The sequence below is a fragment of the Perognathus longimembris genome, chromosome 10 (genome assembly GCF_023159225.1).
Source record: "Perognathus longimembris pacificus isolate PPM17 chromosome 10, ASM2315922v1, whole genome shotgun sequence".
NCBI classification, from domain to species: domain Eukaryota; kingdom Metazoa; phylum Chordata; class Mammalia; order Rodentia; family Heteromyidae; genus Perognathus; species Perognathus longimembris.
In genome coordinates this window covers 68,089,569-68,104,440 of record NC_063170.1, presented here as the reverse complement: position 1 = coordinate 68,104,440, position 14,872 = coordinate 68,089,569, and the positions used below count along the sequence as shown (strand labels likewise).

The following is a 14,872-nucleotide window of genomic DNA, read 5'->3' as shown; positions in this document are numbered from 1 at the left end:
TGGAGAAAAGAGTTTAATCAGCAATTCCGGGAGGGAAATACGTCATCCTTATCCCCACTGGCGTAGGGGTCGTGGCCTGGATCCTTGGCCGGGGGGCAGGAGCCAGGCCATGTCTTAGGGTCTCAAGGAGCTCGTAGGGGCCGAAGCGGGCGGAATCAGGGAGGGCGGGTGGAGTGTTAGGAGAGGGGAAGCCAGAAGGATGGGCTGGGGGGAGCAGCAGGGAGCCCTGGTCCCGGGAGGAGAAGCCGGGGTCCCGTCATGAAGAGGAGGGGTGTCAGGCCGCAGCCTCGAGGCCCACAGGACCCGCCGGAGCCGAGGAAGCACCGCCCCCTGCCCCGAGCTAGCGCCGGGGTCGCCGCCGCCTGCGTGAAGCGCACGCAGCTGGCCGGGGCGGGGCCCACCCGCAGCCAATGGTGGCTGGCCGTGCGCCGTGACGTCACCCCGCCCTAGCCAATTAGAGACAAGGCCGGCCTACGCCGGCTGCGGCTTTAAAGGGCCCGGGGCTGGAGGGCCGAGGGTTGGGCCGGAGAGACTCCGCGGGGCCGCCGTGATGCAAAGACAGCTGTGCTTTATTCGGGTGCCGCCTCCCTCCCGGGGGCTCCTGGGGGCCGGAGGCAGCTGTCCAGGGCGGGCTGAAGGGCCCGGGCCACCTGCTGTGCCCTCTCCGCGAGCCGCCCGGAGCGGGAGGCGCCGGGCCCCTGCAGGGAGCGCAGGAAGCCGGGCAGCTGGGAGGGCAGGGAGAAGACGGGCACGGCGCGGAACGGGGCGGGCACGGCGTCCGGGCGCAGCAGTCCGTCGAAGCAGGCCACGACGTAGCGGCCGGGAGCCCGGCCTTGCCGGAAGTCGGGCAGCACGCAGTTGAGCGAGGCGGCGAAGGCGTCGTGGGGGCCGCGGGCCTCGGGGGCCCCCGCCCCATCCTGCAGCCACTCGCGGCACAGCGCCACGGCCCCCGGCGAGAAGAGCAGCACCACCACGCCGCCCTCCTGCAGGGTCTGGCGCCGCTGCGCGTGGAACCAGGCCAGGGGGCCCTGCGCGCTCAGCTCCCGGCGGCTCCACAGGTCCACGGCCACGCGCAGCGGCAGCCGGCACAGCGCCGAGGCCAGCGCGCCCACCGCGCGCTCGAAGCCCGCGCCGTCCGCCGCGTGGAGGAGCAGGGCAGCGCGGCCCCCGGGGGCCGCTGCGGGCGGGCGGGCGGGCGTGGAGGGAGGAAAGGGCGGGCCGTGAGCTGGCCTGTGCCCACGCCCTCCCCGGCACACACTCACCCCCCCCCCCCACACACACACACCAAGCGCGCATCCTGCTTCCAGAGCCTCAGCCGCCCTGGTTGGGCAGAGGGGCTGCCTTCCACCCCGCCCCCCCGGGCCCCTCTGTGGACACCGGGAGGCCGCCTTCCACCCGGGGCCCCTCTGCGCCTGCCCCCGCACAGGACACCGGGAGGCCGCCTTCCACCCCGGGCCCCTCTGCGCCTGCCCCCCCCGCACAGGACACCGGGTTGCACTCACCTTTCACAGGGCCCTTTCGGAGGAGGAGGAGGAGGAGGAGGAAAAGCACAGCAGCAAAGAGCAGGCAGAGCAGCCACACCAGGGCCCAGGGCCTGTGGATGTCTGGGAGACGCAGGGGAAGAGGACAGGCTAGTCAGTGGCTCAAGCCCGTCATCCTGGCTACTCAGGAGGCTTGAGACGTCAGGATCCTCGCAGTTGGAAGACCACTCCATTATCTCGTCGGTAGCAGAGCGGTAGGTAGCTCAAGAGGTAGAGCACTGACCTTGAGGAAGAAAGGCTAAGAGACAGTCCAGGCCCCGAGTTCAAGCCCCTATACTTCCTTCCCCACCAACAAAATAATAAAAGAAAAAAAAAAAGAAACCTTACACTTGAATCTCATCTCACAGGGGAGAAAAAATGGAAGTTCTGATAAATGAAGCGATTTTCCCCAAGTCCACAGCACATAGCATCACCGCTTGTGTATAAACAGCTCTGTCTATCTGTGTGGCCTTGGGTAAGTGACTTTGCTTCCTGCCTGGCTCACATCTGCAAAGTTGGGATAACAGTACAACCAACTGTAAAAGTTGCACTTAGCAAAACGCCAAGTCTTGCCAGTGTTCAAATGTCAGCTAAGCCTTGAGTTTCTGGGTCCTTGACCTTGTTATCTTGCATGAGTGTAACAGCCTCCAATACGTGCACTGAATGGCAGTCCCAGACACCTGTTAAAAGTACAGTTTTTAAGCTGAGTGCTGGTAATCCTATCTGCTCAGTAGGCTGAGATCTGAGGATGGAGGTTTGAAGCCAACCTGCACAGAAAAGTCTGTGAGACTCTTTTCTCCAATTAATTAGCAAAAAGCTATTAGTGGAAGTGTGGCTCAAGTGATAGAGCACTACCCTGAGGAGAAAAAAAACGCCAAGAGAATGAGGCCCTGAGTTCAAGCCCTACTACCAGCAAACACACACACACACACACACACATATATATATATATATATATACACACACAAAGTATAAGTTTTATTTGAATTCCTCAAGAGGGAATTAGAATAATTCCTTCTAAGCTGAGCAATGGTGGCTCCCACCTGTAATCCTAGCTACTCAGGAGGCTGAGATCTGAGGATTGAGGTTTGAAGCAGCCCAGGCAAAAAAATCCCCGGGAGATTCATAACACCAATTAATTACTCAAAAACCAGAGTTGGCACCATAGCTCAAGTAGTAAAGCACTAGCCTTGAGCACAAAGAGGCTCAGGGACAGCACCCAGACCCTGAGTTCAAGCCCCACAAGTGACAAAAAAAAAAAAAAGAATAATTCCTTCTAAACACAAACCCTAATTAATCCCTTGCCTGTCTCCCCATATCTTCATGACAGGCATGCCTGCCTGCCCAAGACCCTCTAGCCACACTGTTGCCCTTGGACTTCCTCAAATATATATCCCAAGGTGGGCTGGGAAGGTGGCTTAGTGGTAGAGCGCTTGCCTAGCACGCAGGAAGCCCTGGGTTCAATTCCTCAGCAACACATACACAGAAAAGGCCAGAAGCGGCGCTGTGGCTCAAGTGGTAGAGTGCTAGCCTTGAGCAAAAAGAAGCCAAGCCCCAGGACTGAAAAATATTATATATATATATATATTTTTTTTTTTTCCTTCTCTGGAAGCCTTCACCCCACTTGGGTCAGGTTCCCCTGCACTTCGGCAGCAGTGGACACTTTATGGGGCTTCAGGAGCTCAACCTGCCATAAGTTCGCACAATTTGTAAGTCATCAGTAGCTTATTCTTACTAAATGCAACATGTTTTTCAGTTTATATCCTTTTAGACTTCTACTAATGGGGCAGGATTGTATCTTTTTGGTGATTCCAAGATCTCTGCAAGCTCTCCTTGTATTTTTTTTTCATGAATAAAGGAATGATCCTGGGAGCTGGGAATGTGGCTTAGTGGTAGAGTGCTTGTCTAGCATGCATGAAGCCCTGGGTTCGATTCCTCAGTACCGCAGAAAAGGCCAGAAGTGGCGCTGTGGCTCAAGTAGTAGCACGCCAACCTTGAGCACAGAGAGGCTCAGAGACAGAGCCCAGGCCCTGAGTTCGAGCCCCAGGGCCAGAAAAAAAAATAAAGGAATGATCCTCTGATTTATCTGAGCCCAGAGAAGGACAAAGGCCACTGCATGTACTGCCCCAGGAACGGTGCCTGCCATGATTCTAGCTCCTGCTATGCAGAGGAAGAGCTGTCCTTGTAATACTCACATTTGTCCATGGGGCAGGCCCACAGTGCTCCCAGCTCATCATCCCACAACTGCAAGACAAACACCAAGTTCAGAGCCATTAGCTTGGGCTTGGACTCAGGGCCTGAGCACTGTCCCTGGCTTCTTTTTGCTCAAGACTAGCACTCTACCACTTGAGCCATAGCGCCACGTTTAGCCATTTTCTATAAATGTGGTGCTGGGGAATTGAACCCAGGGCTTCATGTATGCGAGACAAGCACTTTGCCACTAGGCCATATTCCCAGCCCTCACTTTCTTTTTTTTGTCAGTCATGGGGCTTGAAATCTGGGTCTGGCCGCTGTCCCTGAGCTCTTCAGCGCAAGGCTAGCGCTCTTCCATTTGAGCCACAGTGGCACTCTGGTTTTCTGGTAGTTCATTGGAGATAAGAATCTCATGGACTTTCCTGCCCAAGCTGGCTTTGAACCAAGATCCTCAGATCCCAGCCTCCTGAGTAGCTAGGATGACAGGCGCGAGCCACCAGCGCCTGGCTAATTACGCATACTTTTTCACAGCAGGTTGTCATAGCTGCTCCGCCTACTCTAACAATCGCCTGTCCTTCTTTCTGACTTTCTCCATGTCCAATCAGCCCCCAGGAAGAGATCCTTGAAACTCTCTGGAGCCCAACCCTTGGTGCCTGTGGGTGTGGTTATCCATTTACTGAGCTCCTTGGGCCAGGAACTAAGCTTAGTCCCCCCTTTAACGTCTCCAGTCTTAGACAAGAAGCGAGCACAGATAATCCTGGTTTTGTCCTGCTTTCTGGCCTTTGGGCGCTGGGGCACGGCCGCCACCTACTCACTCACCTGCGGACACTGGCCTGAATGCAAGTCTTGCAGCAACTGCTCCCCAAGGCGAGCCGCCCTCTGCCAAGCCAAGGGATGGGGAGCTGTCACCCGGGGGAGCACTGTGAGGTGAGCACCGGGCTGCAGCTGGGCAGGATTGGCTGGGGCAGGGCGAGCTGGGAGACTTGAGAGATCGCTGAGCAGGGGCCCGGTCTCAGCCACCCCTGCTCCCCCCTCAAGGCCCAGCACGGGAGCTGGGAGCTGGAAGCCCATGGAGGAAGGTTCCTTGGCTCTCACCGTGGAGGCGCTGCTAGGCAGTGGGGTACAGCCATGGGGTTCCAAAGCACAGAGTGCCCTGCTGTCCTGTGGGCCTCGGGTCTCCACCAGTAGCACATCGTCCCTGAGGGGCCCTAGGGAGTCTGGGAAAGGGAGACAGGCCACTCTGAGCCATACCCAGTACCCAGCAGCCCACTCCCTCCTCCCATGCCCTGACCACACTCCCCCAGGCGCTGGGACCTCCAGGGTGCACCCTATGATAACAGCTCCCCCCCAGTGATGCTTCGCCCCACTCACCAGCCCACGGGCATTCCTGGAGTTGCAGCTTCCCCCAGTCGCTCACCTGCTTAGAAGGGGGAGAGTTAGGGGCCACAGGAAAAGCGAGAGCCAGGGCCGGCAGGGCAGAAGGGAGCAGGCAAGGGGAGTCCAGAAGGCGGGCTGCCTGTGTGCTCCGGACCTGAGGCTGTAGGTTCAGGTTTAGGATTGGGGTCACCTCATCTTTCTTAGGCTCAGCTGAGCTAATGAATCTTAGCCACCTTAAAGACCGTTTCATGTCGTAGCCAAGCACTCATGACACTCTTCCCACCTCACCACCTCAAAGAGGAGAGTTCTTCTCACCTGACCATCCATGGCAGGTCACTCTCTCTTTCCTTCTCCCTTCACCTTTTATCTTAGTGTTGGCAGTCCTGGGGCTTGAACCCAGAGCCTGAGCTTTTATGCTCCAGGCTTGTGCTCTACCTCTTTGAGCCACAGCTCCACTTCTGGCTTTTTGGTGGATGATTGGAGATAAGAGTCTCATGGACTTTCCTGCCCAGGCTGGCTTTGAACCTTCATCCTCAGATCTCAGCCTGCTGAGTAGCTAGGGTTACAGGTGTGAGCCACCAGCGGCCTGGCTGGTATTCAATTTTACCGTTAACATGGTTAACAGTAGGTTGGCACACCACTTCATGTACTTACTGTGGTGCTGTTATTTGTCTTTCTCCCTTAGAAGCATGGGTTCTAGGAGGGTACAGGCATTTATTGGCTTTGTTCAGCTGGTGCCAGAAAAGCGAATAGTGGCATCCCCAAAGAGAAAGGGAGACCCAAGAATAAAGTGGGTGCAGGGGCCTGTGGCTCCAGTGGGGGTCCGGGCAGGTCCCACCCCAGCCCAGCGCTCCGGCCCCACATTCGGACCTGGACACAGAGGTTGGGGTGGCCCTTCAGCAACGGGAACTCGTGGATCCTCTGTGGAAAACAGGGCGTGGGGCGTGAGAGAGGCGCCCTCGTCGCCCGCCCTCTACCCGTCCTGGGCACCGCCCTTTGCCTGACTTACATTCGCAGTGACATTCTCCCGGGGCATGGGAGGGACCAGTGGCCGGCAGGGGCCCCCGCCCGGTGCCTGCCAACACAGCACCACCTCGGCCTGCAGCGAACACGGCGCCTCCAGCTTCCAGCTCCCCGGGGGCAGCAGGCGGAGACGGGCCGAGCGCCAGAGGTTGCCCAGCGCCCGGGGGTCTGCACCGGAGGGCCGGGGTCAAGGCCCTGCCTGGCAGTCCTCCCGGCCAGCAGGTCCCCGGGAAGGGAGGCGATCCGCTCACCTTTGCTGAAGGGGCAGAAGCTGGTTCTGACAGAGTCGGGCTCCGAGGGCCACACCTGGAAAGGAAAGAGGCTCAGCTCAGCTCAACCCATCCAACCTCCCGGCTCTGGGCCGGACAGTGGCGCCTTCCTCGGCCTCGTCTCCCAAGGCTTGCGGTCTTGGGAAGGGCGTAGCCTTTACAACGACCTATGGATGGAAATTGTAGTCTTTCAGCAAACACTACGCCAAGCACTAGCAACAGCTTTGTGAGGGCCTACTGTGTGTCTTGCTATGGTAGGCACAAGGAATGGTAGGTGGTCTTAATTCACTCTGCTTTCATTCTCACTTTGTGAGCACCTACTATGTGCTACATATGTAAGGGCTAACCTGGGACCCTGAGAACCTTTCAGTCAGATTTTTAAGAGCACCTGCAACTTGCTTAGCCCTGTGCTAAGCACTCTAGATACTATATTGGTTCATTAAAGCTTTAATCAGAACACATATTACGTAAGAGGCATTGCGCATGGCAATGAGAGTTAAGTTACAGTAAACATTTCCTGAACATGTGCTCCGGGTTGTGCCATTGTGCTTGGCAGTAGAAGTTCATTCATTCATTCATTCATTCACTGAACAGTTAGCACCCACTATACTGTAAGGCTCTTGCAAAATTAGTGCCTTTGAGGTACATATGATCTGCTTGCTTTTAGGGAAATCACAAAGTCACAGTTAAAAATACATAAATGAATTAGCAAATTCATCACTCATGCACTCTACCGCTAATCCACATTCCCAGCCCCAAACATTTATTGAACAGCTATTTTGTACAAGAAGAAATGAGAGGCCAAGCACTGGTGGCTCACGCCGCTAATCCTAGTGACTCGGGAGGCTGAGATCCGAGGTCTGTGGTTTGAAGCCAGCCTGGGCAGAAAAATCCCCAGGAGACTCTCATCTCCAATGAAACAATCAAAAATTGGAAGTGGCACTGTGGCTCAATGTGGTAGAGCGCTAGCCTTGAACACAGAATCCAGGCACTGAGCTCAAGCTCTATGACAAAAAAAGAAAGGAAGGAAAGAGGGAGGGAGGGAAGGTGGAAGGGAAGAAGGGAAGGGAAGGGAAGGGAAGGAGGAAAGTAGATGCTCCAACATGAGAGGAAGTAATAGTAATAGACAAGTATGGGATAGGAGCTAGTCCAAGTGCTTGAGCTGGGGGCTTCAGGACAGAGGTGAAATATGTGTTGAGAGGTTCGGCTGTATAGAAAAGGGGTGTAGGCATTGGGATGGTGGAAACACTCTGAGCAGAGGGAAAGGTGAGTGTAACTTGGTCAGTAGCCCCATCAGATATAACAAAGCCCCCATAAAGGAAATCTGGGGGGAAATACAGTAGGAAAGGTTTAATTGGGGACAGACTATTCCTTCTTGGGCAGAAGGAACACCAGGAAGCCAGAACAAGTCCCAGAATACCAAAGAAGTGATAGGAAGGGAGGTGGAATGAAGGTGTAGAGAGGAGGTGGGCGAGGCCCACACTTAACTGGAGGCAGAGGAGGGAGAAAGAGAATAAGACAATAATGCGGAGACTGAATGGGACATCAAGACTCACTGCTGTATAGTCAGAGAGACACAAGTGAGCCAATGTAGGAGAGCTCCCCTAACCGCTGTGCGAGGCTGGTGATATTACATCCCCAGTTCACAGGTAGGAGCTGGGCTCAGAGAGGTCAAATGCCTAGCAAATGGCAAGCGAGGGGACTGAAGCCAGCCACACAGGAGCACAAAGGGGGACTCAGAGGAGGACTCACTGGAGTGGGCCCGAGTCCTAAGCAGGAGTGCTACGGATAGAGGTCAGGAGAGCACGTAGGTGGATAGCAGGCAGAAGGCATAGGATGTCCAGGGCCAAGGGAGCTGGCCCCCTGAGGGAGACGCGTCTCCACCTCAAAGGAGAAGACGGGGAATGCTGAGACCGGCAAGGCGGAAGCCACCCCCCTCCCTCGCCATCGCCCCAGGCTCCTCCCCCCCACCCCCATCCCCTGTGCCCAGCTAGACTCTGCTCTTACCTGGATGCAGAGGCAGGGAACCAGGTCTGCATGGCTCACAGTGATATTCTGAGGCCCGGTCTGTGGGGTAAGCAGGAGGGAAGTTGGAGAAGATGAGGAAGAGGGAGAAGGGGAAGCTAAGGACGAGGAAACCAGGCAGGAAGGGGTTCTCCGTCCGCGCGCCCTGGCTTTGCGTGTGTCTTCGGGGGTCCTCTTTGACGACGTGCACACGCATCCTGAGGATGGACGCTGGCCTGGAATGGACACGCCCTTGGGGAGGGAGGGGCCTCACCAGGTTGCTATGCCACCGGGGCTTGGAAGCCCCCTGGCCCTGATTCCAGTACAGTAAGATGCCAAAGCGCTGCTCCTCAGAGACGTCCAGCACCAGGCGCACGTCCTCGCGGTCCGCAGCCACCTGCAGCCAGGGCAGGGCTGGAGGAAGGAGGGACAGGGGCCGGTGACACTCCCTTCCCTCTGCAGCATACTCACCTAGCCCTTGTAGGATCCATCAAGCCCCAAGGAGGCCCTTGGAGGCCAGAGACCAGATCCCATCTCCATCCAGACTCCCGAAAGCCGGCAAGGCCTTCCCCACCCTAGCCGCCGCGACTCCCTAGAATTCCTCTCCTAGAGCCAGTGCGCTTGATTACTCCCCTGCTCACACTGGCCTTCTTATTACCCCTCTACACAAGACACAAGCCCTCTGCACGGGCTTCTCTGTGCATGGAACCCCTGTCTCTCCAATACATCCTTTACTATGGGAGGTCTTCATCCTGTTGGAACACCCCGCTTTCCCACCCCTCTTTCCCCATAACTCCAGTCATCATCTGGCTTACTGAATTCTTCATGGCTCCATGTTTCTTGTGCCCTCCCTCATCCCTCGCCAAACCTACCCCTCTTCAGCTCTACAAGGAACATCTTGTAAGCTTATTCCTTTAAAGGCTATGCCTAGTAACCGCTCCCTAGTAACCTAGGGAAGCAACGTGTCCGTGTTTCCAAGCTGGGTGGTCTTTATGGATTGCCAAGCTGGCAAGCTGAGTTTGAATTTGGAAATTTGGAAAATGAGATGCGAAAAGTCCAAACCGTTGAAATAACATCACAGTGTTCATATCTGGTTCTTGGTGCTAGTTACACAAGTGTACATATATGTAAATGCTAACTGAACTGCGTGGGCAGGGTGGGGCACACCTGTAATCCCAGCTACTGGGGGGCTGAGGATGGAGGAGCAAGTGATCAGTCTCAGCCTGAACAACACAGCAAGAAGACTCTGTCTAAATAAATAAGCAAACAAGGTGGACGTGACGGTGCATACCTGTAACATTAACTACTCAGGGGGCAGAAGCAGGAAGACCAGGAGTTCAAGGTCAGTCTCACATTTGAGAGACCCTGTCTCACAAAACAAAAATGTAGCCAGGCAATGGTGACTCCCACCTGTTATCCTAGCCACCCAGGAGACTGAGATCGGAGGATCACAGTTTGAAGCCAGCCTGGGCAGGAAAATCTGTGAGACCCTCATCTCCAATTATCTACCTACAAACCAGAAGTACAACTGTGCCTCAAATAGTAGAATGCTAGCCTTGAGCCAAAAGGCTAAGGGACAGTGTCCAGGCCCTGGGTTCAAGCTCCATGATTGGCATACACACACACACACACACACACACACACACACAAATATTGTGTGCATAGTTTCAAAAAGCACTTGCCTAGCCAGGTGCTAGTGGCTCATGTCTGTAATCCTAGCTATTCAGAAGGCTGAGATCTGAGGATTGTGGTTCAAAGCCAGCCTGGGCAGGAAAGTCCATGAGACTCTTATCTCCAATTAGCCACCAAAAAGCTGGAAGTGGAGCTGTGACTCAAATGGTAGAGTGCTAGCCCTGAACAAAAAAGCTCAGAGCTCAAGCCCCAAGACCAGCATAAAAACAAAAAGAAAGGAAAGGGCTGGGTACGTGGCTTAGTAGTAGAGTGCTTGCCTAGCATGCATGAAGCCCTAGGTTTGATTCCTCAGCACCACAAATACAGAAAAAGCCAGAAGTGGTGCTGTGGCTCAAGTGGCAGAGTGCTAGCCTTGAGTAAAAAGAAGCCAGGGACAGAGCCCAGGCCCTGAGTTCAAACCCCAGGATTGGTTAAAAAAAAAAAAAAAAAGAAAGAAAAGGAATAAAAGGAGACATTTATCTTAATGTTCTCAGTGCCTCACAGAGACTTAGCAGCTACTTAAATGGAAGTGTGATGGATGGATGGATGGATGAATGAATGAATGAATGATGAGCTCTGTGAGCCAGGATGTGGCAGCCAAGAGGTGGAGCCAACTCCTAGGCTCCCTGGGGTGAACCCCAGTCCTTCCCCCCTCCCCCCAGCCCACGGCCCCCACCCCCAGCCCACTGCCCCCACCCCTACCCCTGCAGCTCTGGATGCTGTCGCGGACTTGAAGACCCCTGCAGTCTGGGGAGAGATCACAGAAAAGCCTCCAGTGGGGCAGGGGGTCAAGGAAAAGAGGGGGCAAACTGACCCGCGGGAGGTACTGGGAAGGGGCCCCTGTCCCCTAAATACCACCCACACCTCTGCAATGCACACAGCACTTCCCAGGGGCTGGGGGACAGCCAGCTCAGGCTCTGCCACATGGAGGGAGGTGGCCGGGAGGGGGGCAAAGATGGGGGGGGCAGGGCCTGGGGTCTCTAAGGTTCTGGGGCCACTCACCGGGCAGCTGCTGTGTGAGGTTGAGCTCCTTTTGGTACCTGGGCTGAGTGTAGGACCAGATTCGCACCTCAGCCCCCAGCGCGGCCTCAAAGCAGTCAAACACTACAGAGCCCTGGGAGGAGAGAGGTGGTGGAGGCCGGGGGTGGAGGCCTGGAGGTGGAGGCTTCAAAGCCAGCCTCTGTGTGCTTACTGCCCTCCCCCATCTCCAACCAGTAACCACAGAGCTTGAAACCCACCACGAAAGCGCCAGCCTTGAGCCAAGAAGCTAAGAGAGTGCAAGGCCCTGAGTTCAAGCCTCAGTACAGGCACACACACAGAAGAATTCCCTCCACAGGTCCCCAATCCAAGTTAAAACATCCGCTGTCCAAGCTGGGTGCCAGTGGCTCACGCCTGTAATCCTAGCTACTCAGGAGGCCGAGATCTGAGGATCACGGTTCAAAGCCAGCCCAGGCAGGAAAGTCCCTGAGACTCTTATCTCCAATTAATTACCGGAAAACTGGAAGTGGCGCTGTGGCTCAAAGTGGTAGAGCACTAGCCTTGAGCTGAAAAGCTCAGGGACAACACCCGGGCCCAGAGTTCAAGCCCCACAACTAACAACAACAGCAAAAAAAAAAAAAAAAAAAAAAATTGAGAGAGTTGGGAATGTGGCCTAGTGGTAAAGTTCTCACCTCGTATACATGAAGCCTGGGTTCGATTCCTCAGCACCACATATATAGAAAAAGCCAGAAGTGGCGCTATGGCTCAAGTGGTAGAGTGCTAGCCTTGAGCAAAAGGAAGCCAGGGATGGTGCCCAGGCCTTGAGTTCAAGCCCCAGAAACCAGCAATATATTTATATATATATACAGAAATATATATGTGTATATATATATATATATATATATATATATATACACAGAAATATATATACACAGAAAGAGCAAAAGGAGGGGGTGGGAGAAATTAACTCCAGAAAATGAAAACAAGAAATATTTTTCTTTGTTGCTATTTTTGTTTTTTGGTTTTTTTTTTTGTCTTGTTTGTTTGGTCTGTCTTTAGTAGGGTGGGGGGGCACAGTAATCGAGGGACAAAGGGTGAACAAATGCAGCAGTGGTACGCACTAGGTACTATGTAGAAATGAACACCTGTGAGTGAGGGTAGGAGGGAAAAACTGGAAGAGAGTGAGGGATGGGTGACATGGTCCAGAAAGAAATGCACCCTTCTAGGCAACAGGATCCAGAAACAAATAAAAAAAAAATCACACGTTATGACCTAGCAGGCTTCATTTCACAGATGCAAGTTTGATATATGCCAATCAATAAATATAATTCACCACATCAACAGAGCCAAATACAAGAACCACATAATCATCTCAAAGACGCAGAAAAGGCCTTCGACATAACACACCGACCATTCATGTCAACAGCTCTGCAGAAGCTAGGAATAGAAGGAACATTCCTTAAAATAATAAAGCCTATCCACGACAGACCAACAGCCAACATTATACTGAATGGGGAAAACCTAAAACCACTTTCCCTAAAGTCAGGAACAAGGCAGGGATGCCCACTCTCGGCCTGGGACTCCATGAGCGAACCCGGCGCCCCTCCCCCTGACCTCCCTTTATTTAGAGCGGTGACAACAGCATTTCACAAAGGAAATTACACAGCAGATGACAAGTGTGTAAAAAGGTATATGACTTGTGAAAGTCATAATGCGGGGTTGGAGGCGTGGCTCGGGTGGCAGAGTGCCAGCCAATGAGCAAAATCATTAGATATCAAGTCCAAGGCCTGGTCTTTGACCAAAAACAAAACAAAACAAAAGCAGCCATAAGGAGCAGCTGGTCTTGTAGAATTTGCCTCTTCAGCAAGGGCTCGCCAGGCACTGGCGGCTCACGCCTGTAATCCTAACTACTCAGGAGGCTGAGATCTGAGGGTCACGGTTCAAAGCCAGCCCAGGCAGGGAAGTCCATGAAACTCTCCTCTCCAATTAATCACAGAAGAAGCCAGAAGCGGCGCTGTGGCTCAGGTGCTAGAGTGGGAGCCTCGAGCAAGAGGAGCCCAGAAACAGCACCTAGGGCCTGAGTTCAAGGCTTAGGACCAGCATAAAACACAAAAGCAAGGGCTAGGGATGTAGCTCCGTCTTAGATTTCTTCCCCAGCATGCACCAGGCTGAGTTCCGCCCCCAGCACCATCGGCACCCCCAAACGCCACAGTGCCCATCGCTAAACACACCGAGCTGCTTGCTGGTTTCTCACCAGTGGGGTAGCACGAAGGACGGAGCGGCCGGCACGGAGCCACAGCGCGCTCGTGGCCCTGTGCCTTGCAGATTTCCTCCCTAGCAGGGCAGAGGGACTCACCACGGACCGGCCAGCCCGGGCCAGGGCGGCGGGCACGCGCACCTCCAGCAGGACGCAGCGGGCCGTGGGGTAGGACTGGAAGGAGAGCACCACGTGGGCCTGGAGAGGGGCTGCGAGCGGCGGGCGGGGGTCAGCCAGGCCACAGGCGAGGCCCCGACGGGGCAGGTGAGCCGGCTCCCTCCCCTCACCGTTCCTAGACTCCCCGGGCTCCACGCCAGGGGCTCCTCCAGATTCTTCCTCATCGTCAGGTTCCTGCCGGTGCCCTGGAAGGATGGGAGGTCGAGGCCCAGGTCAGCCCCCCCCCCCCCCCCGCTGGGTGCCCTTCGGGGTGCGGCCTGGGAGAGGACACGCAGGGCCGGGCAGCCTTTGGCCAGTGTGCTTGCTCCACCCTGCCCGGCAGAATCCCGGGGCTCACGCCCGCCCACCGCGCGCTCGCACTCACCACGCACGGCCAGGCGCACGGCCACGCGCACGCAGAGGGCACAGTCGGTGTCCCCGCGGCACCGCAGCACCGGCTCGGTGCGCAGGTGCGCGGGCTCCAGCACCGGGCCCGGCGTCCGCTCCACGCTCCCCGGCAGGCAGAGCACATCGCCACCTGCCACGGGAAGGGGGGGGCCGCTCAGAACCCACACTGCCTGCCCCCCACCCACCCCCAGAGGGCCAGGGAGCGAGCGTGGCTCTTCCCGGGCTGAGGGTGGGCGGACGAGGGAGGGGTGGGTGGGTCCCGCCAGCTCCCCTCCCCTCCCTTTGCCAATCGGCCATGTTCTCTCTCAAAAGTAACAGTACTCACCCCAGAGGTGGCATGAGAGGCCCTGGGAAGGAGGGAAAGGAGAGTTTATGCCCCCCCCCCCGCAATCTGCCAAAGTCGCACCCCTCCCTCCACCCCTTCCCCATCTTCTCTGCCCTCCTCAGCACCTGGAGAACCAGCCCGGGCAGTTCCTCCGTAGGTGGTGGCAGTGACAGGAGCCAGGTTAGGATTGGGATGGGCCACAGCGCCTTCCCGGGCTCCCCCAGGCCCCCAGACTCACCGGAGAACAGCGGGCTGTGTCCTGAGACCCCACAAGCCTCTCCAGAGCCACAGCCCCCGGGCTTCGGCCCAGTGCCAAGGACAGCAGGAACCAGGGCACGGGCATTTTCCAGGTGCTAGGCAGCACCCAGGCCTGAGGCCCTGTCCTGCCCCCCCATGGGTGCGGCAGACCCTGCCCACCTGCCCCCACCCAGCCCGGTGTCGGTGGGCACTGATGGGGGCTGGAATCTGCCTCTGGGATCTCGGTGCCGGGGAGAGCTTGTGTTCCCCACTCCTGGGAGCCCAGACTCCCGGCCCACTTCCAGCCGGAGCACTGAGCACTTTCGGTTTGATTCCTAGCTGGCAGCTGGCTCTTCCCGTCCCACGCCCGGTCCCTCCCGCCCGGTCCCTCCCACCCGGGCCAGGCCCAGGCCCGGCAGCCAGAAGCCTCCGCCTCCCCTCCTCCTGCTGACAC

At 56.1% G+C, this 14,872-nt stretch overlaps 1 protein-coding gene across 2 annotated transcripts; it reads right to left on the bottom strand.

Annotated features, from left to right (window-relative positions):
- Positions 1-375: 375 nt before the first annotated feature.
- Il17rc (interleukin 17 receptor C) lies at positions 376-14,763 on the bottom strand. Of its 2 annotated transcripts, XM_048356242.1 has the most exons (18): positions 14,420-14,763; positions 14,182-14,203; positions 13,834-13,986; positions 13,580-13,654; positions 13,392-13,501; positions 11,060-11,171; positions 10,760-10,804; positions 8,661-8,800; positions 8,390-8,449; positions 6,365-6,419; positions 6,100-6,281; positions 5,961-6,011; positions 5,085-5,130; positions 4,809-4,930; positions 4,533-4,592; positions 3,716-3,764; positions 1,503-1,604; positions 380-1,177 (listed from the first exon to the last, which is right to left on the bottom strand). In XM_048356242.1, the coding sequence occupies exons 1-18, from the start codon at positions 14,522-14,524 to the stop codon at positions 570-572; spliced, it is 2,097 nt and encodes a 698-aa protein (XP_048212199.1). In that variant the 5' UTR covers positions 14,525-14,763; the 3' UTR covers positions 380-569. The 2 variants fall into 2 exon arrangements, with proteins under 2 accessions (XP_048212200.1, XP_048212199.1); XM_048356243.1 differs by lacking the exon at positions 10,760-10,804 and having other exon boundaries at positions 376-1,177.
- Positions 14,764-14,872: the final 109 nt, after the last annotated feature.